At 35.2% G+C, this 17402-nt stretch overlaps 1 protein-coding gene across 3 annotated transcripts in view; it reads right to left on the reverse strand.

Moving 5' to 3' along the window:
- Nucleotides 1–17402, reverse strand: part of LOC111507735 (multiple PDZ domain protein) — a 463358-nt gene that overhangs the window by 47853 nt on the left and 398103 nt on the right. For all 3 annotated transcript variants that reach the window (XM_074180506.1, XM_074180505.1, XM_074180503.1), the window contains exons 21-23: nucleotides 15831–16027; nucleotides 2334–2428; nucleotides 1537–1606 (exon numbers count right to left, since the gene is read on the reverse strand). In XM_074180506.1, the coding sequence (XP_074036607.1) occupies nucleotides 1537–1606; nucleotides 2334–2428; nucleotides 15831–16027 (362 nt within the window). The remainder of the gene's footprint in view (nucleotides 1–1536; nucleotides 1607–2333; nucleotides 2429–15830; nucleotides 16028–17402) is intronic.

The raw sequence follows: 17402 nt of genomic DNA on the forward strand, positions 1-17402 counted from the left end.
CGCCTCCCATTTCAATACTTTCGAAGTCTCTACTGTATGTACTTTAAAACATTGTTGAAAATAGATGAATTAAATGGTTTGAGAATGGTATTGAATTATATATGCAGCTTTACCATTTATTTCAAGGAAATAAAATTTTGTTCAAAGTAGATTTCTGAAATTTTTTTACCAGTAATGAGCTGGATGTTACTTAATAAATGTTTACATTGATAGAATTGAAGCCCTTTAAAATATAAAATAAGAAAACGAAATGCTCTATAAAATTTGACAGTGTCAAGTGTCAAATTTTTAAAGAGAAGTAAGGAAGACACAAACAACTTTTATTCAAGTTCATATTCAGAAGTGCACAAAGTTCTTCAAAAACTATATGATTTCTGAAAGAAAAAAGAAAGATGTAAGATCATTCTAGAAAATGAGATTTCATTTATTTGGTTGGCGATAGGAAGAAACACTTTCAATTTTCTTACCCAATAAATCATAATTATAGCTAAAAATTTTTATCTGCATCCAAAACATAGAACATTTCACTTCGTTGACACCTATTTGTTTCAAAATTGAATTATAGTAAATGATTGAATAAAACTTTTTTAGACAAATTCACATGTTCATTTCAAAAAATCAAATGTAAACAGAGGTTATCACTTTTCAAACTTTCAAAATATCTTTATATTGAGTTGATCTGAAATATTGACTGGTCCAAGAAATAAGAAACTCTGGTATCTTAAAGGTAAGCAGAAAATTGAATTAAATTTCTAGAGAAACCTTTAGGACTGAGTCTTTTCGGAATATTACAAATCATACTGATGTGAGTACCAATCCTAAATTTCCATGTAACCACTACTGATAATTGGTAACTTTCTTAAATAAACTATAAGGGCATACATACAAATTTATATGCCTTCGAAAATCATCCAAAACTACAAAAATAACAAAAGCAATACATTTATAGACTGTTCAAATTTCAAGGACATTCTTCTGGAATATATTTGTTATTCATAATACAAAATAATTTTAAACTACCTATTCAGCAACTATGGGATCTTGAGAATAATCAGAAACATATATTTCATACTTCTAATGAATGTTTAGCTATTTTATTAAGGGTTGCACTCGTCCTTCAAACCTGAAGGTTTGAGCAAAGTTGATAGTCTTGTCATTTAGGACAACTTGCATTGAACAACTTTCACTTAAAAGATTATTTCGTGTAGAAGTGTAGATATAATTGAGTAATCCTTAGCAACATTTGAGTTCCTTAAAGAAACTTAACTTGAATAAATTAAAGCGATCCATTCGAAATTGGACTGGGATAGTCAGGCACTAATTGCATTCCTTGAAAAAATTATATTCGAAAAAATATAAACAATATACATCCCGATGTTCAAATGGTTCAATGCCAAACGAATGTAGGCATAAGGTTTTAAGAAGACCATATGTTACTCATTGAAAAAAAAATTATACTGTGTCTTCATGCGAATGCGTGGCTTGGAAATAAGAGTGAAAAATCAGAAATCAAAAATAAAATAAAAATTCACTCACCTCCTCTGCCAGTGAAACAGGGAATTGGGTGATGGGTCTAACAGCGATGTCATCGATGGCAGTTTTTCGCCTGTAAAAATAAAGAGCTATTAGATATAACAATGATTTACTCAAATGCACCTAAATACCCCAATAATAAAAAATACTGAGAAAATATAAGTGTCAACATTACATCTAACCTACAAATGTTGACTTACAGAATATATAATTATATTTCAAAACTGGTTTCGTAAGCCACAACAATAATCATAAGAAATTAGAGAAGATGAAATAATTAAAAAAACAAATACATAATGAACCTTGAAATGTAACTTATCAATGATAGTCAACAACTAAGAAAAGTTAACCTTAAATTTTGCACGGAAATGAAAGCACAAAAAAGGTGATTCTATAATATGAATTAACGAATTTATTAGGCTGTATTGAATAACTACTGCACAATAAGGTAATCAGTTCAGGTAATTAATTGAATATCAAGTAAAATTAAAGGAAATCTTGACCATAAGGATAGGATATATGTAGGCAACAATTTTCGTAAAAGCGTGCGTGTGTATAGCTGGTTATATAAACTACTTTATTAATATGGCTAAATTGAACATGCAAACAAGGAAAAAAGTAATAACCAAAAAGCAATTCATTAGAAAACATACAACTGAAACGTGAATGCTGATTCTGCAAGTTTTCCCTTCACTCTTCAACATTATTGAATGCAAATAAGCTACATAAACAATAAGCACAATAAATGTGGCATCAGATGATTTGAGGTTTGTTTTGATAGAAGCAATGAATAAAATTACCTTAAAATTATAACTCTAAATGTTGGTCCGGATAGGCCTTTAATGATAGCCGAAGCATTAAGATGACATCGACCATGTAAAACCACACCATTCACCTATAAAAAATTAAAAACATTGTTTACTAACCTGTTTTTGTAGCAACTCAGGAAGATATTCATAAATTCAAAGGAAAGTCATCTTTTCACCGCAAAACAACACGTTGTGTGCATAAAATGATAAATAAAACGCTTAACAAGCTGGAGTTATTATCAGTTGCGATTATTTCGTACAGGATATCATAGTGGTACGAAATTTGCTTATCTAGAGCGGTAGTTATTTTTATCGAGCATTAAAATATAGATTCTCTGTACCAGCGAATACCTTGAGAAGTACATTCTCACACATTATATAAACAAATGTCGTACACTATGAACTAGACGTACCTCCTATCGGGAATTAATTTATTTATCAACAGGTCGAGTGAACGAGGAACGGATCGTAATACGTTCTCAGTCGGCAGGTGACTGGTCCGATCTAAAAACAAACGAACGCGATTTGCGAATCCCAAATGTTTTGTTTTTTGCGTTTAAAATAAAACGATGGTTGCGTTTTGCGTTATTTCTAAGCCGCCTACCGCTGTTCCTCACGATCAAGGTTAGAATAACAAGTTATACGTTATGGTAGTATGAATATACAAAATTCCTCATTCGGAAATACTTTATTGAATTTAGGCAACACTGTTCACGTTTGAATTTTTGAATCACTATAGAATAGTTAAATGTTTCTATTGGTTTAGTTTAGGACGTTATTAAACTAATATCCAGGGCTGGTCACGACAGGTCCCCATTTGATTTCAAGAAGGGAGGGGGGGGGGGCGAGAGGGGTGTCATTATTTGGCATTTATTTTTCAACGGTTGAAAAATGAAATTGGAATTTTATTAAAAAAACAGGAAACCAAATTGACTCGCCGTTCCGCTGCTGTATACATACCTATGTATTATGATGTGAGTTGGTAGGTCGAAAATATATGGATCTTTAGGGAAAAGAACAGGTTATGGCATTTTACTTCTTCTTACTACTTTCTACTTTTCCAAAAAAAAATTGGGAATCTTCCAAAGATTCATATCTTTTAAAAATATACCACTTTCAATGTATATATCGATCTATTCGACCCTGTGCTGCAATCCGCAAGGGTACATTGTGGTGCACACTGATTCACACTCCACTGTCCGATCTGCGGTGGGTCTAGTATTACCTTCGTCGGCTTCGTCACTTGTGGGAAGTTCAAACTTCAAAATATTATTGTAACGAATCTGAAGCCGCCCCTGACGGGTTGAATTGATACGCCCAGCCGACTCATGGAACAAATACATGACTTCTCCTCGAAAGAATGCAGTCTGGAATCGCCAATAAAATTCTAGACGAGTACCGAACCGTCTACAGAATTCTCGAAAATATTAATGAAAAAAAAACTTTTTTCAAATGACGAAATACATGTAAAGTTAGTTCGAATTATATCAAGGAGGTTCCGTACAGCGCCATCTGCCCGCGAATAGATCAAGCAAAACTGTAGATATATCAAGGAAGTTACGTACAACACCATCTGCCCTCGAATAGATCAAGCAATAATGTCAATATATCAAGGAGGTTACGTACAGCGCCATCTGCCCGCGAATAAATCAAGCAATAATGTCGATAACTCTGTTAAATACAGATCCCGAACTTGAGAGTTACAAGCAAACAAACAAACATACATACATACATACATACATACAGGTGAAGCTAATGAAAGCGTGTTAATAATAAAACACACAACAACCTCATTGCTGGATTACATCTGGTGAAATTTATGACCAAGTGAAAAATTCTGCAGAAGAATTATTTTATTGAATACTTAATTTTTAGGAAAATATCGGTGTCATAGAAAAGTAAACCCCAACTTAAGTGGAATATTTCGCTTCCCAAACTGTAAATTGTCCACAGTTATGACCGAGTAAAAACCGTTATCAGAGGAATGATGTGTACACTGAATTTTCAGTCCCTCAAATTACTGAGATCATGAGAAAAGTCTCCATAGAATAATGTCGTTATAAAAAAACCTCCTTCCTCTCCGTCATACACACATCGGAAAAGTCTAGGGATATTTTTAAAAATGGCAATAATTTTTTTTTAGATCGCTTTAGGGAAAAAAAAGTTGACGGGTGATTATTAAACGAATGTAACTTACAACAAAATTTATTAAATGGTCAAAAATACTGATTCCCATATAAGCAAAACTAAAAAAAAATATGGCTCTTCTTTGGCACCCCGAAAAAAATCATAATACAAAAAAAATTGGAATCAGTACAAAGTATGGCCTCCACGCTGGTTTATTACGGCCCTACATCTATCGTGCATCGACAAAATGAGATTGTCAATGTCTTGTTGAGTTACATTTGCCCATTCAGCGATTGAAAGCTCTCTCAATTGAAACGTTGTGTGAATGTTCCCCATATGCGGAGTAATTCTTCGTTGAAGCATGTCCCACACATGCTCGATGGGATTCAGGTCCGGTGATTGTGCTGGCCATGGCAATACATCAACTCCTTCGTTGGTGAGCCAGTCAGTCACTAGACGCGCGACATGTGGACGAGCATTATCGTGCATTAGGTGGAAGTTTTCACCAACAGCACCAGCAAACGGACGGACGATAGGTAGAAGAATGGTGTCGAGGTACTGTCGAGCTGTGAGGGAGCGATTTGGAAAAACGAGATCGGTTCTGCCGCCGATCATGATTCCACCCCATATCATTACTGTACCACCTCTGTATGTGTGGACTTCCTGGACGTGTCTCAAACGTTCATTATTTCCAGGTCGTCTCCACAGTCTTACTCGACGAGAATCTGGATGAAATCCAAATCTGGATTCGTCTGTAAACAAAACTGTGGCCCAATCATTTGCATCCCAGTTTTGATGTTCTTGACACCACTCTAATCTTCTACCGCGATTGCTTCTCGACAAAGGTGGACATTTAAGTGGCCTTCTGTTGTGGAGATCTGCTTCATGCAGTCGATTTCTGACAGTATCACGACTAATAGTTACCTGGTGCGTCTGCTGCAACACGTTAACCAACTCAGGTGCTGTGATTGTCGGTTGTCTTCTTGCGGTTAAGACCAAAAATCGGTCTTGAACTGTAGTTGTAGCGCGTCCTCGCCCTGGATGTTGTTCGGCTGGACTGCCAGTTTCACGGAAACGCCGCCACAATCGACTGATAACACTTTGGGAGACCCCCAAACGAAGAGCTACATCATTTTCTCGCATGCCACCTTGAAGAAGTCCTACAGCTCTATTCATCTCAGCCAATGGTAAGTGATGGTGTTCCATGTTAAAGCACAATATTTCCAGTTTAATTGCTGAGCAAGAACTGCATAGAATGTACAAACTCGACACTTTCAGATTATTCATTTTAGCCGAAAACCTACAGTTTGTAAAAAACTTGATAAAAGATTAGTTACCGTTTTTGCAGGCTTTGTTCAACCCATAGAAATCTACAGGGTGGTCAAGTGTACCAATTTAATCGAAATTAAACGACCTCATGCATTTATTTTTATGATATTTAGTATGTTATAAAAATATCCCTAGACTTTTCCGATGTGTGTATTTGGGGATGAGGGACACTTAAAGAAGGAAAACATTATTCATCCGATGTGAAGGGGGTCTTTTTTCTGTGACGGCGGTATTTTGAGGGACTGAAAATTCAGAAATGAAAATATTATTTTTTTAACATTCTCCTCTTAGTCTCAATCAGGGACAAGTGACAATTTATGAAGAAAAAAAATTATCAATCTGACGTAGATGGGATGTTTTTTTTCTATGACGCCATTATTTTGAAGGACTGGGGACAAGTGCCAGTTTACAAAAAAAAATATTCATCTGACTTAGAAAGGGTGTTTTTCATGACGCCATCATCTCATGTGGAGGGGGAGTATTTTTATCTATGATCTTTTTATTTCATACTCCTAAAAATTCAGAATTTAGTATGTCATCACTGTATTAACATTCATCCCTAGGTCATATTTGGGGACAAGTGACAGTTCAAGAAGGATAACCTTATTCATCTGATGAGGAGGTGTTATTATCGTTATAATGATATCGAAGGAAAAATGACAATTAGTACCCTCATATATGGGCACGAAGCTGGAGTATTTGATGCACATGAATAACCCATGAACGAGTTTCTCCATTTCAACTAAATCACATACACTAATGATACTTCCTTGCTGATGTTACCTGGGAGTATTGAATTTCTGAAAAATAAATGTTTTAGTCGCGGCCTCTAATTCTTCAGTAATCATGACCCTTTTTTGTCTTTCCACTTTTTCATCTTTATACAAAAAATGTGGCAATCTTCCAAAGTGGGAAACTGGGGATTCAAATAACAGGGTGATGATTGAAAATATACCATCGATCGCTTCAAAAACACTTCACTAACTTTCCTCGAAAGCTTCTGATAATTCGTCTTCTACATTCCCTTATTCTCTGTTTCACTATTACTGTCGTTATTCAAATCAATAATGAATTTATTTCCACCATTAATATGAAAGTGTTCAATCTCCATATAGTCTTTTTTTTTCAACTGAAATTACTTTTTTTATTCCTTTTCTGCCAGTCTTCTTTGATAATATTAGATACTTCTTCTTTAATTAGCTTTATTACCCTCTTATCAAATTTTGGAAAATTATTTTCACGACTGAGCTTTGTTTCAATTTTCCCCAAATCAACTCGATGGGATTGAAAACACAAAAATAGGGGAGAAGTCTCAGTATGGTGTGTCCATACTCTCCAGGGCATACACTTTTTCCAATGTTTTTGTATGTGAAACTTCAAGTAGTTGGTTTTTGGTATAGTAATCTTCAAAATACAAATTGTTATTCATTAAAAATCTTTGTATTTCATCTTTCCTCGAATTTTTATTCGGTACTTTGATGAGCTGTCGCGAATGATAGAAAGCGTTGTCAAGAACTATTACACTAGTCAACATTGCAGTCCTCAAGTTTTTTTCCACATAATTTCAAAAAATTTGGAACTAATCCTTCACTCCCTCCGCAATGCACAATAATTAGTCGCGATCCTTTTTCTGCAGGCATGTTAGGCGTACACATTCTCGAACCATCAGTCCACCTTTTCGTAACTGTATCGGGAGTGTCATACCAAGTTTCTTCCAAATAGAAAATCTGCCGTTGTTCTTGTCTATGCCTATTTAGTTATTTGTTCTAAGTATTTGTTACGCAGTTCCACTATTCTTCTACTTTCCATAAATACATGACGTTTGTTTATTATTTCAAATCTAAATCCTAGTTTCTTTATCCAATTGTGAGGAGTTTTGTCACAGCAGCTCACGTTATAGCCGGAAGTATTCAATTTTTTCCTTATGATTTCAGTTGTAGGAATCTCATTGCTTTTGTAACAGTCGTATATTGTTTTTTCAATGATTTTATTAGATGAACATCTGAAATTATTGGTAATCCTGTATCACATCGCGTCTTGCGTTCATAAGGATTGTTGTTGACTATTTTACGTACAGTTGAGAAAGGAATTTCGGTCAAATCTGATGTCGCTTGTAATAGTTTGTTTCCCTCGAAACCAAACTTTAGATGTAGATTTTTATATACATTGAAACATGTATACTCTCTGTGTTTCAATATTCAAATGCATCCGAATCTTATTCACTGGTATCTCTTTTTCGCATTGTTTACCATCGCTATTGGAATTACTACACTGGAAAAAGTCTGCGTTGTTATCACACTCGTCATCACTATTAGTACTTGTCCAAGGACGCCACACTTTAAACAGATAACACAAATTTTGAGTAATTATAACTGCACCTATATCGAATTTCAACACTCAAATCGCGATCAGTTCCTGAACTGAACACGACGGCGATAACCATCCCCGCATTCCTCGATTTCTATTCGTCACCGTAACATGACTTATATGACTTATATGACTCTTAAGCCAATTATAAAACTTGGTTAGTAAAAATTATCCAATACGAACCGTCAAGTCTACAGTCCACGTAGACTAGTTCGCTGCCGGTTCATTTCTATGTATTGGTGTATTGGCCTTTGAGAGTGGCGCCAACTTCAAATGTGCACAATATTGTTTACTTCGACTATATAGTGAGTATGACAGAATTGATGTGTATTCAAAAAGGCCAATGAAAAATAAAATCCAAACAATCCTTCTTATTGGTGCAAAATAAGTCCGCAAACTATTGTGGACCCAGAACATTCACCAAATTAAATTAAATCAAGTAAGAATCTGAAAGAATTCATATGGGTCTCGTAAGTGATGCTAGGCTGAAACAAAAATGCAATACTGGCCTCAATTGTTCTCAAAGGACAAGCCTAAGAAAGTAAGGGCGCAGACACGGGTCGAACGAGCGCTTCCTGGTGTTGAATCATGAATACGTTATGTTTGGGCTCTAGTTTACAAATAGTTGCCTTGCAGTGAAAGATGTAGTGAATAACAGAGAACGAATCTCGCCGACGGTGGATATCGAAACTTGGTTTTGCAACTGACCGCCTTGAGAAGTCTCGTTAATCGTTAATCTTTTATATTCGAGAATTGAGTTCTCTGTCGATCTCATAGATGGCGTCTTCGTAAGGTCCTTACTTACGTAGGCTTGTCCTTCAAGGCCAGATGAGTCCAGCAATGCATTTGTGATTCAGCCACTGTTAAGACCAATGGTGGGTCGAAAGTGTTGAAAAACCACCATTTTCATTATTTGTTAATTTGTTTTCGTTCACATTGTATATGTTTATATGTAGTTAAGAGATTAATTTTGACATAATAAAAAGTGTGAGTTAAATTGTCTAAAATTAATACATTCATTCAAGAGTTTACTTGAGATATTTCCTCTACTTCAACATGGTAGCAGAGCGTGGTTGGTTAGCCTGAGGTTCCAGAATGTAAGAAATATTTGCAAATTATAAGAAACTGCTGAAATTTTTCTTGCTGAAAATTTTTGACATTGACAAATGTTCTGAAGCAATCATTTTATTCAGCTGAATCCAAGCTCTACTGAAAGCAAAATGGATGCAACTAAAATACAAATAGGATTACTTGAGGGCGAATCAAACTGGTCATCATGGAAATACAAGAGCAGCTTACTATTACGAAGTATTCAAGGCGGTACTAGTACAGAGGTAGTTCAAGGAAAATTAACTTTGCCCGAACCTTTACCAGAAAACGCAACCCAAACCCAGAAAACAAAGTATGAGAAGGAGTTGAAAGACTTCAATCAAGCAGACAATAATGCTTTAGTGGTTCTTACAGTAGATATGACAGAAGAAACTCTTCAAAAGTGATGAGGTACACTACTGCTCGTGAAGTGTGGCAAGAATTATACAGGCTGTATGATGGTTATGTTGAGGACAAAACATATGACACATGCATGCAATTCTTCAGCTACACACGACACGCAGAAGATGACATTCCATCTCATATTTCTAAACTCAAAAATCTTTGGAATATTCTGCAAAATGAAATCACGAAGGATAATGTAAAGTGAAAACACCAGTAAATGCGATCTACCAGAATTGTTGCTGATTTGCAAGATTTTGGAGACTTCCTCCAGATTATTTTTCGTTCAAGTCAAGTTGGATGTTAATGTCGAAGAACGATAGAACAATTGACAGTTTAACTAACCAACTTTGTGCATACGAAAAAGCTTTATTATCCCATTCGTTGGTTAAAAAGGAAGTGATGGGCAAATTTTCGTTATGTGGACACCCGACGATTTTGAAAAAAATTTTGACTGTACTTACGTATTTCGATGCGTAGATTACGAATCCGAAAGAAAAAAGCGGCGCTCTCCCTTATTTAAAAAGTTACGGCCCTTCAAAGTTCAGAAAAGGGCAACTTTTCAGCCTTCTTTTTCACGAAATAAACTATTTAAAAACACAAGCATTTATTCACTAGGTCACCTTTACACCTTATTCCTTCTCCTTTAACACTTTTCTCTTCAATAATCAACATTTTTCTTATAAAAAACTCAATTTAAAAACGAATGCTTGACCTGGTGACATTATTCTATTTTTAGGTTAGTTACTAGTGACATTTCAGAAAAAAGCGGTTGGTATTTGCCGTCGCCTACTATTTCAAATTCGTAATACACCACCAAAAACCAATTTACGATCTAAAGAATGAAGGTAGAAAACATTTGAATTACTTCAGGGATATGGACTGCATCAGTCGTACCAACCATATCATTAACCTTAAAAACGTAAAATACAGTGATATGTAACCAAAAAGCGGCTCCGTACATTTTTTAACATTTTTATAAGAAAAATGTTGATTATTGAAGTGAAAAGTGTTAAAGAAGGAGGAATAAGGTGTAAAGGTAACCTAGTGAATAAATGCTTGTTTTTAAATAGTTTATTTAGTGAAAAAGAAGGCTGAAAAGTTGCCCTTTTCTGAACTTTGAAGGGCCGTAACTTTTTAAATAAGGGAGAGCGCCGCTTTTTTCTTTCGGATTCGTAATCTACGCATCAAAATACGTAAGTACAGTCAAAAATTTCTTCAAAATCGCCGGGTGTCCACATAACGAAAATTTACCCGAACTAAATAGGAAAGATTGTTTTTTGTCAGTGTTGATATGAAAGTTGTTGTTTCGAAATTCTTTCTTTCGTGTAATTCAATGTTTATATGAAAGTAGTCGTTACGAGAGGGTTTTTTCCAGTTCGTGTCAGGAAGTTACTTCTTTGTATGATCTACAAATCTTAGAGTTTGAATTTGAAATTGACTGTTTTTTTGCTTTTTGTGGAAAATTGACACATTTTTTTTAAAGATGGAGAAGTAGAAAGCCAAAACCTTTCATTTCTAAAAATATACTCTGTTGAGTATTTTTTTTGTAATAAAAATCATGAAGGAAAAAAATTTTATATTTTACTCTGTTCACAAAACATTTCCCCCATTTCAATTACTTAAATTTTAGAGTCATTTTATCATCAGTCTACTTTTCATGAATTGAAAGGGGTATATGTATTCTGGGAGAGATTAATGTTTGAGAAAGAAAAAGTTTTGGCTTCCTACTTCTATGCTACTTCAATTCATCGTGATATATGTCATTCATATGTCACAAGATGATATTGAAGAACTTTTCCAGTTGTTCATGATAAAGAAGCTAACCAGACCAGTTGAATTTGAATTCCCATATTCCCGACATGGTAACGTGATAACAATCAATACATATCATGAATAAAGTCCGTGGAGGTCTGACTTCCTGAACACAACAAACTCAAAAACTTCCGAACAGATTTTCTCTCATCCGGTTTTACCCCGGCGAGCTTACATGGAAAACACTGGCGCTAGTGCCTTTGAGATATAACGAAACTTTTTACAACATTTTGTTTCCAGTTTGTGCATCGGAGAACAGGGGAGTCTAAAGTCATATACACAAAGAGAAGCCCGCCGGAGGCGCGAAAATTTTTAAAGCAAAATACGTAATATTTGTATAAATGCAAACGAAAATTGTGTATTGCCGAAAATTATACGTATAAAACTGACCATTAAAAAAACAAAAACCAAGAAAAAGGGTTGTCTTTGAGTTATTTAATATAAATCATTTAAATTTTTCATTTTTAAACATAAAATTTAATGAATCTGAAGGAGACTTGCAATTTTGGAACATTTGAGGGTCGCTGTACATTACGATTAATTCATTTTTCAGTTGAATAACATCAAAAAATGGATACTGACCTATTAAGTCGTTATAAAGTTTTTGGGGAAATAGGACGACAATTTTTCAAGCAGCAACAAATCAAAGTAGTTTAATTTGAGTAAATCTTCAAATCTAACTTTGATTTGCATTAGAAAGGTGTCCAATATTTCATTATAAATCCGCTTATAATTTTGTCTCAAATCGGGTAAGTCTAAATTGGTTTTTCTTTTTTTCAGCGCCGGCGGTTCGGGAGTCAAATCAATTGATCTGAAAATATTATTAAAAAATGTATCGTTATTTCTAAAATTCATAAAAATTTCTGTTAAATTGTTTAACCGCGGAATTCGGCTACCACATAATTCATTTAAAACATGGCTTCTTTTGTTGGATTTTGAAAAGAATGCCGAAAATCCAGACAAACTTGAAAAAATACGCGGCAATCTTTCATGTTGTTCCACGCTTTGCTCAATAGTAAATTTAGGGCATGTGCATGACAATGCGTAAAAAGTGCATGAGGAGCTATGGACTTTATTTTAGTTTGTAAACCATTTAAATGGCCGGCCATGACCGCAGCCCCATAAGTTTGCGCAATTAACTTTTGCCTAAAATTATAGGTGTCACACGTACGAATTAACATATTAAACAAATCGTCAGCTGTGCGCCCAGATGAAACATAATGAAAACCTATAAATCGTTCTACCACATTACCATCTTTGACATATGTAAAAACGATTGAAAGTTGTGATGTACAGGTAATATCGGTAGTTTCATCAATTTCCTATCCGCAAAAAACTCTTTCAATCTCCTTGCTCATATTTTCCTTGATAATATATGCCACACTGTCTATAAGCTCATTTTGGATGGTTTTTGAGGTGCCCGAAAAAACGCACCCGTTTAAAAAAGTGCCAAATTGCCAAAAGTACCTAAAAGTGGAAACCTGAAAACACCTTGGAATTGAAAGAGAACACGTTAAAGCACTGCTATAATACAATACTGCCTGTTTCATACACAAATAACAAATATTATCAAGAAACACTAAAATGATTTACCGAAATATTTCTCAGTCCCGGTCGCTCACGGCATTCCGTCTGAATAATTAAATAAAAAACAAACGCAGTCGTACACTAACGGAGACAAACTGGAGGCTAGCCTCCTCTAACCCTATAATTTCCGCTACCAAAATACAAATCGAGACGTATGTCGCTGGTTGGTTCGGTCTCGCGGAGCTTGTGTTTTCTAAAGCGGTCGGAGGCTTGGCTCACTTGCAACGTATGGCATTTATTATTTCGGGTTGATGGTTTATTCGTTATTCGTTCATGGGCGGTGCGTTTGAAGTTTGTTGATGCAGGATATAGTGTGGTACGTACTACGTAGTGAGTGATAGTATTTTTTCGGGCACATTATGTATTTATATTAAAAATTAATGGTAAAGTAATGATACCCAAGTAGTTTTAGAAAAAAAGAATGCTAATTATTTGTCAATATCTTTTAATCCATTGTGATGAATAGCCTCACATTTTATGAGGAGGCTAAGCCTCCCTTGCCTCCTCCGACGAGCCGCCGCTGGTTGAGGATAGCTTACTTCAACTATTTCAGTGTTTAAAATAATGGTCGCATATAATGTGATAATTGGAATATAGACGGATACGATATTAATCCTTACCAAATGAATACGGTAGTTACCTGAAGCATTTCATGCATATTATAATGCTCTTCACACAATAAAATTCCGATTATTATTTTAGAAATCATCTCGAAATAGACCTATCGGCAAAATTTTATCGAAACTGGCTACTGACATTAGATAGTAGTTGAAAAATGTATCAGGATGTTTTCTCAATTATTGATACTTTTCATGAAAGAAACCTTTCTTAAACCTTCGGCTAGTCTCAAATCGGGTAAGTCTAAATTGGTTTTTCTTTTCTTCAGCGCCGGCGGTTCGGGAGTTAAATCAATTGATCCGAAAACTTGCTAGTAAATGGACCCAATTTTTTTTTCTGCTTGCCTGTTCGCGGTTGTGTTGGTCTCGGGCGGTTTTGCGGTTTGGCGGTTTACCGCTGGCGGGATAAAATCGTAGTGCGACCTCAGCCTTAGCTTCTTCACTAGTAGCAGGGGGTTGCATATTTTAATGAGGATTTAGAAGTGATTTCGAATGGGGGTGAAAGTAACCAGGTTCAATTTAATGCCACAAAAACCCAGGCCTCGTTTTTTTCCAAGAAGATAAATGTTTCTGAACCGGATATAATAATGTCAGGTCGGAAAATTCCGCTCTCTGCTTCGATAAGTTTGTTGGGGGTTAAAAAATGGACACCAATATGTCTTGGCACACTCATGTCGCTGGAATTGCAAATGCTGTTTCTCAAAAGCTTGGAACCCTGTTCCGAAAGAACCAGAAAACTGTAGACACCTCAGCAGTTTTTGATGTTTTATAAAGCTCAGATCAGACCTTCTTTGGAGTATTGTTCTCATGTATGGAGCTCTGCCTCCAAACATACCCTGAAGTTGTTGGATTCCATTCAGAAGAGGTATCCGCCTGACTGGAGACGCGAACGTCACGTGCAACCTAGATAGCCTGGAACACCGAAGAGAGGTTAGAGATTTGTCTCTCTTCTATAGACACGTTCACGGGAAGTGTTCAAGTGACTTGGCACATTTGATTGCACCAAGAGCGGTACATATCACAAATACGCGACGGACTGTGGCTGCTCATCGTTTTGAGGTTCAACTCGGTACACTGTTTAAGAACTCTTCCATTTGGAGAATTGCGTTTATGTGGAATAAACTTCCTGAAAACGTTTTTCCAAATGGATTTAATCTCCATCGATTAAAATCCAATGTGAATCGTTACTTTCGCACAGGCACCGCTCTGAGAGCGCCTTAAGGATTTTGCTGTAGTTCTATTGCTTTGTCTTTAAAAGAAAAAACTCTAATTCAACATAAATGAATATACATAATGGATAACTAAGTATTAGAGCATGTAGAGGAAGTTAAAGATTTGGGGAAAACTCATATTCTCCTTTTACTTTTCCAACCATATTTTCAATATTATGAAATCTGCTAATTGGATGTTAGGATATATAATCAGAGAAAACAGATATTTCACCAGTGTAAAAACAATTTAAATTACCTTAGTCCGACCGAAACTTGAGTATGCATTCGAAATTTGGTCAAAAGAGAACCCAATTGTATAAGGTGATCTAGAAAAAGTGCGGAATGAATTGCTGGGATATCTATATTTAAAAAAATACCACAACTGACCGGATTATAAGACGGCGACACAAACACCAGTACTTGGACTAGATTTTGAAATATGCAGTTCAGAATATTATGATATTTTTGTATAAAATTTCATACAACAGAATAGATTGGATTGCTATTCTATCGTTGATATCGTTCAAGGTACCGCTGCGACGCACACGGTTGTTTCTTGAATTTAATCATCCTTTAAATATGTATGGATGTAGATCTTCTATTGTATGCATGCTTTGATTGGCTAATCAAATTAGTGTCAACATCATTGGACTGGACATTATCTCAATTGATATTAAATCATTTAATCAATATTTCTGAATAATTTCTCCCTGTGACAATCATCTATTATTTGTCTATAGTTTTTCTAATGTTCTCAGACTGACTAGTATCAAGCACTTTGCCAAATTTTGTCAGATTTTTCCAAATTTCGGACTGAGAGTGGCCCTAAAAATTCTATCAATCCCTAATGAAGAATGGAAAACACTTTCTTCTATCTTTCTACTCTCTCTCTCTCTCTTTCCCTATGATGAGCATTTAGTTCGAAAATCATATAGCATAGTTACCTCTAATATTTCGTCTCCGATCTGAATGCTTCCCGCTTTAAAGGCCGCTCCTTTGGGATTTAGCCCGCAGACGAAAACCGCCATACAGTTGCGATCCTTGTGGCCCGCTAGGCTTAACCCCAGTCCCTGGCTGCTACGCTCCAGCTGCACCATCAATATTGTGTGTCCCAGGTTGGCGTATTTCTTTTTAACTTTATCTGAAACAAACACAATAGAAGCTGTTAAAGGGAGGTCCTGAAATACTGATCGGTTTATACAGACTTTTGTATTATTTGAAATGAGAAACCTTTGAAGCGGACACATAATTATTTGTATTGTTTAAACAGAATGTACATTCTGTCAAGGAAGTAGCGGGAAACGATAATTCAAAAAGTCTTCGTGAAGGCATTGTCGAAATTGTTTTTGTAGGTAGGTTGGCAAAAGTGTATTCTATACTCACGAGAAGTTTGAGAGACATGGTCACTTCGTTTGTTCACAGTACTTTATTTGTTAATTAACCTCAAATATATTTTTAAAACGAATAAAAATATCGAACAATATTGAACTTTGCATTAGAAATAGAATTTCTTGTGCATATAACTTACGGAATTATACTAAAGAGGTTACGTACAGCGCCATCTGCCCGCGAATAGATCAAGCAATAATGTCGATAATTCTGTCAAATACGGATCCCGAGCTTAAGAGTTACAAACAAACAAACAAAAATACATACATGTTAAGTTAATAAAAGCGTATTAAAATAAAAAAAGACTTCGCATCGAGTCAAAACCAAAAAATGCGTTAAATGAATGTTTTGATGATTTGATTGTTCGTTGGCCTGAGTGTATTATTTCGGAAGAGGCCTACTTTGAAGGCGATACAATAAATTCGATTGAATGATACATATTTTGCATTCCATTGACCGATTCCCGGCTCTTTTTTGACAGTATGATCATCACACATTATTCGTATCATAGTATTCACTTCAATTAACAAGAATGCAAAGTATTTTCAGGAAAATACCGGTTTAACAATTTGATTCTGAATGAGAAAACCAGCAGTTATGTTCTTGAAAGATAGTGGAGTAAAGTATTGTTAGACCATTTTCATGCACCTGCAGAGCAGGTGAAGGTATTTACACTAATAAATATCTTAAATCCCTGTCAAGTACCTAAACAACTACACTAGACAACTAGATCATTACCTCCAACAGGTAATGCAGAAAAATAACACAATAGAAAAATAGTGTTCTAATACTTTCTGGAGAATGAAGAAACCACTTGTAGCTATTTTTTAATTTTTTTTCCAACTCAAACGTTGGAGTAAATATCTAACGTACTGTTATATCTATAGTAATCTATACTAATATTATAAATGTTAAAGTTTGTGAGGATGGATAAATGTATGTATGTATGTTTGTGGCTCTTTGACGCCTTAACGACTGAAAGGATCAGATGAAACTTCACATAAATACAGCTTATATATCGGAATAACATTTATGCTACAATTCACATAGGTTTTGTGTATTTTGGTCATGATATAATAGTAAGTATTAAGTAAGTCGGAAAAACTCTTAGTCCCTGAGAGCAAGTC

The sequence above is a fragment of the Leptinotarsa decemlineata genome, unplaced genomic scaffold (genome assembly GCF_025532065.1).
Source record: "Leptinotarsa decemlineata unplaced genomic scaffold, Ldec_3_MD MMD2_tig00026299_RagTag_RagTag, whole genome shotgun sequence".
Lineage (NCBI taxonomy): Eukaryota > Metazoa > Arthropoda > Insecta > Coleoptera > Chrysomelidae > Leptinotarsa > Leptinotarsa decemlineata.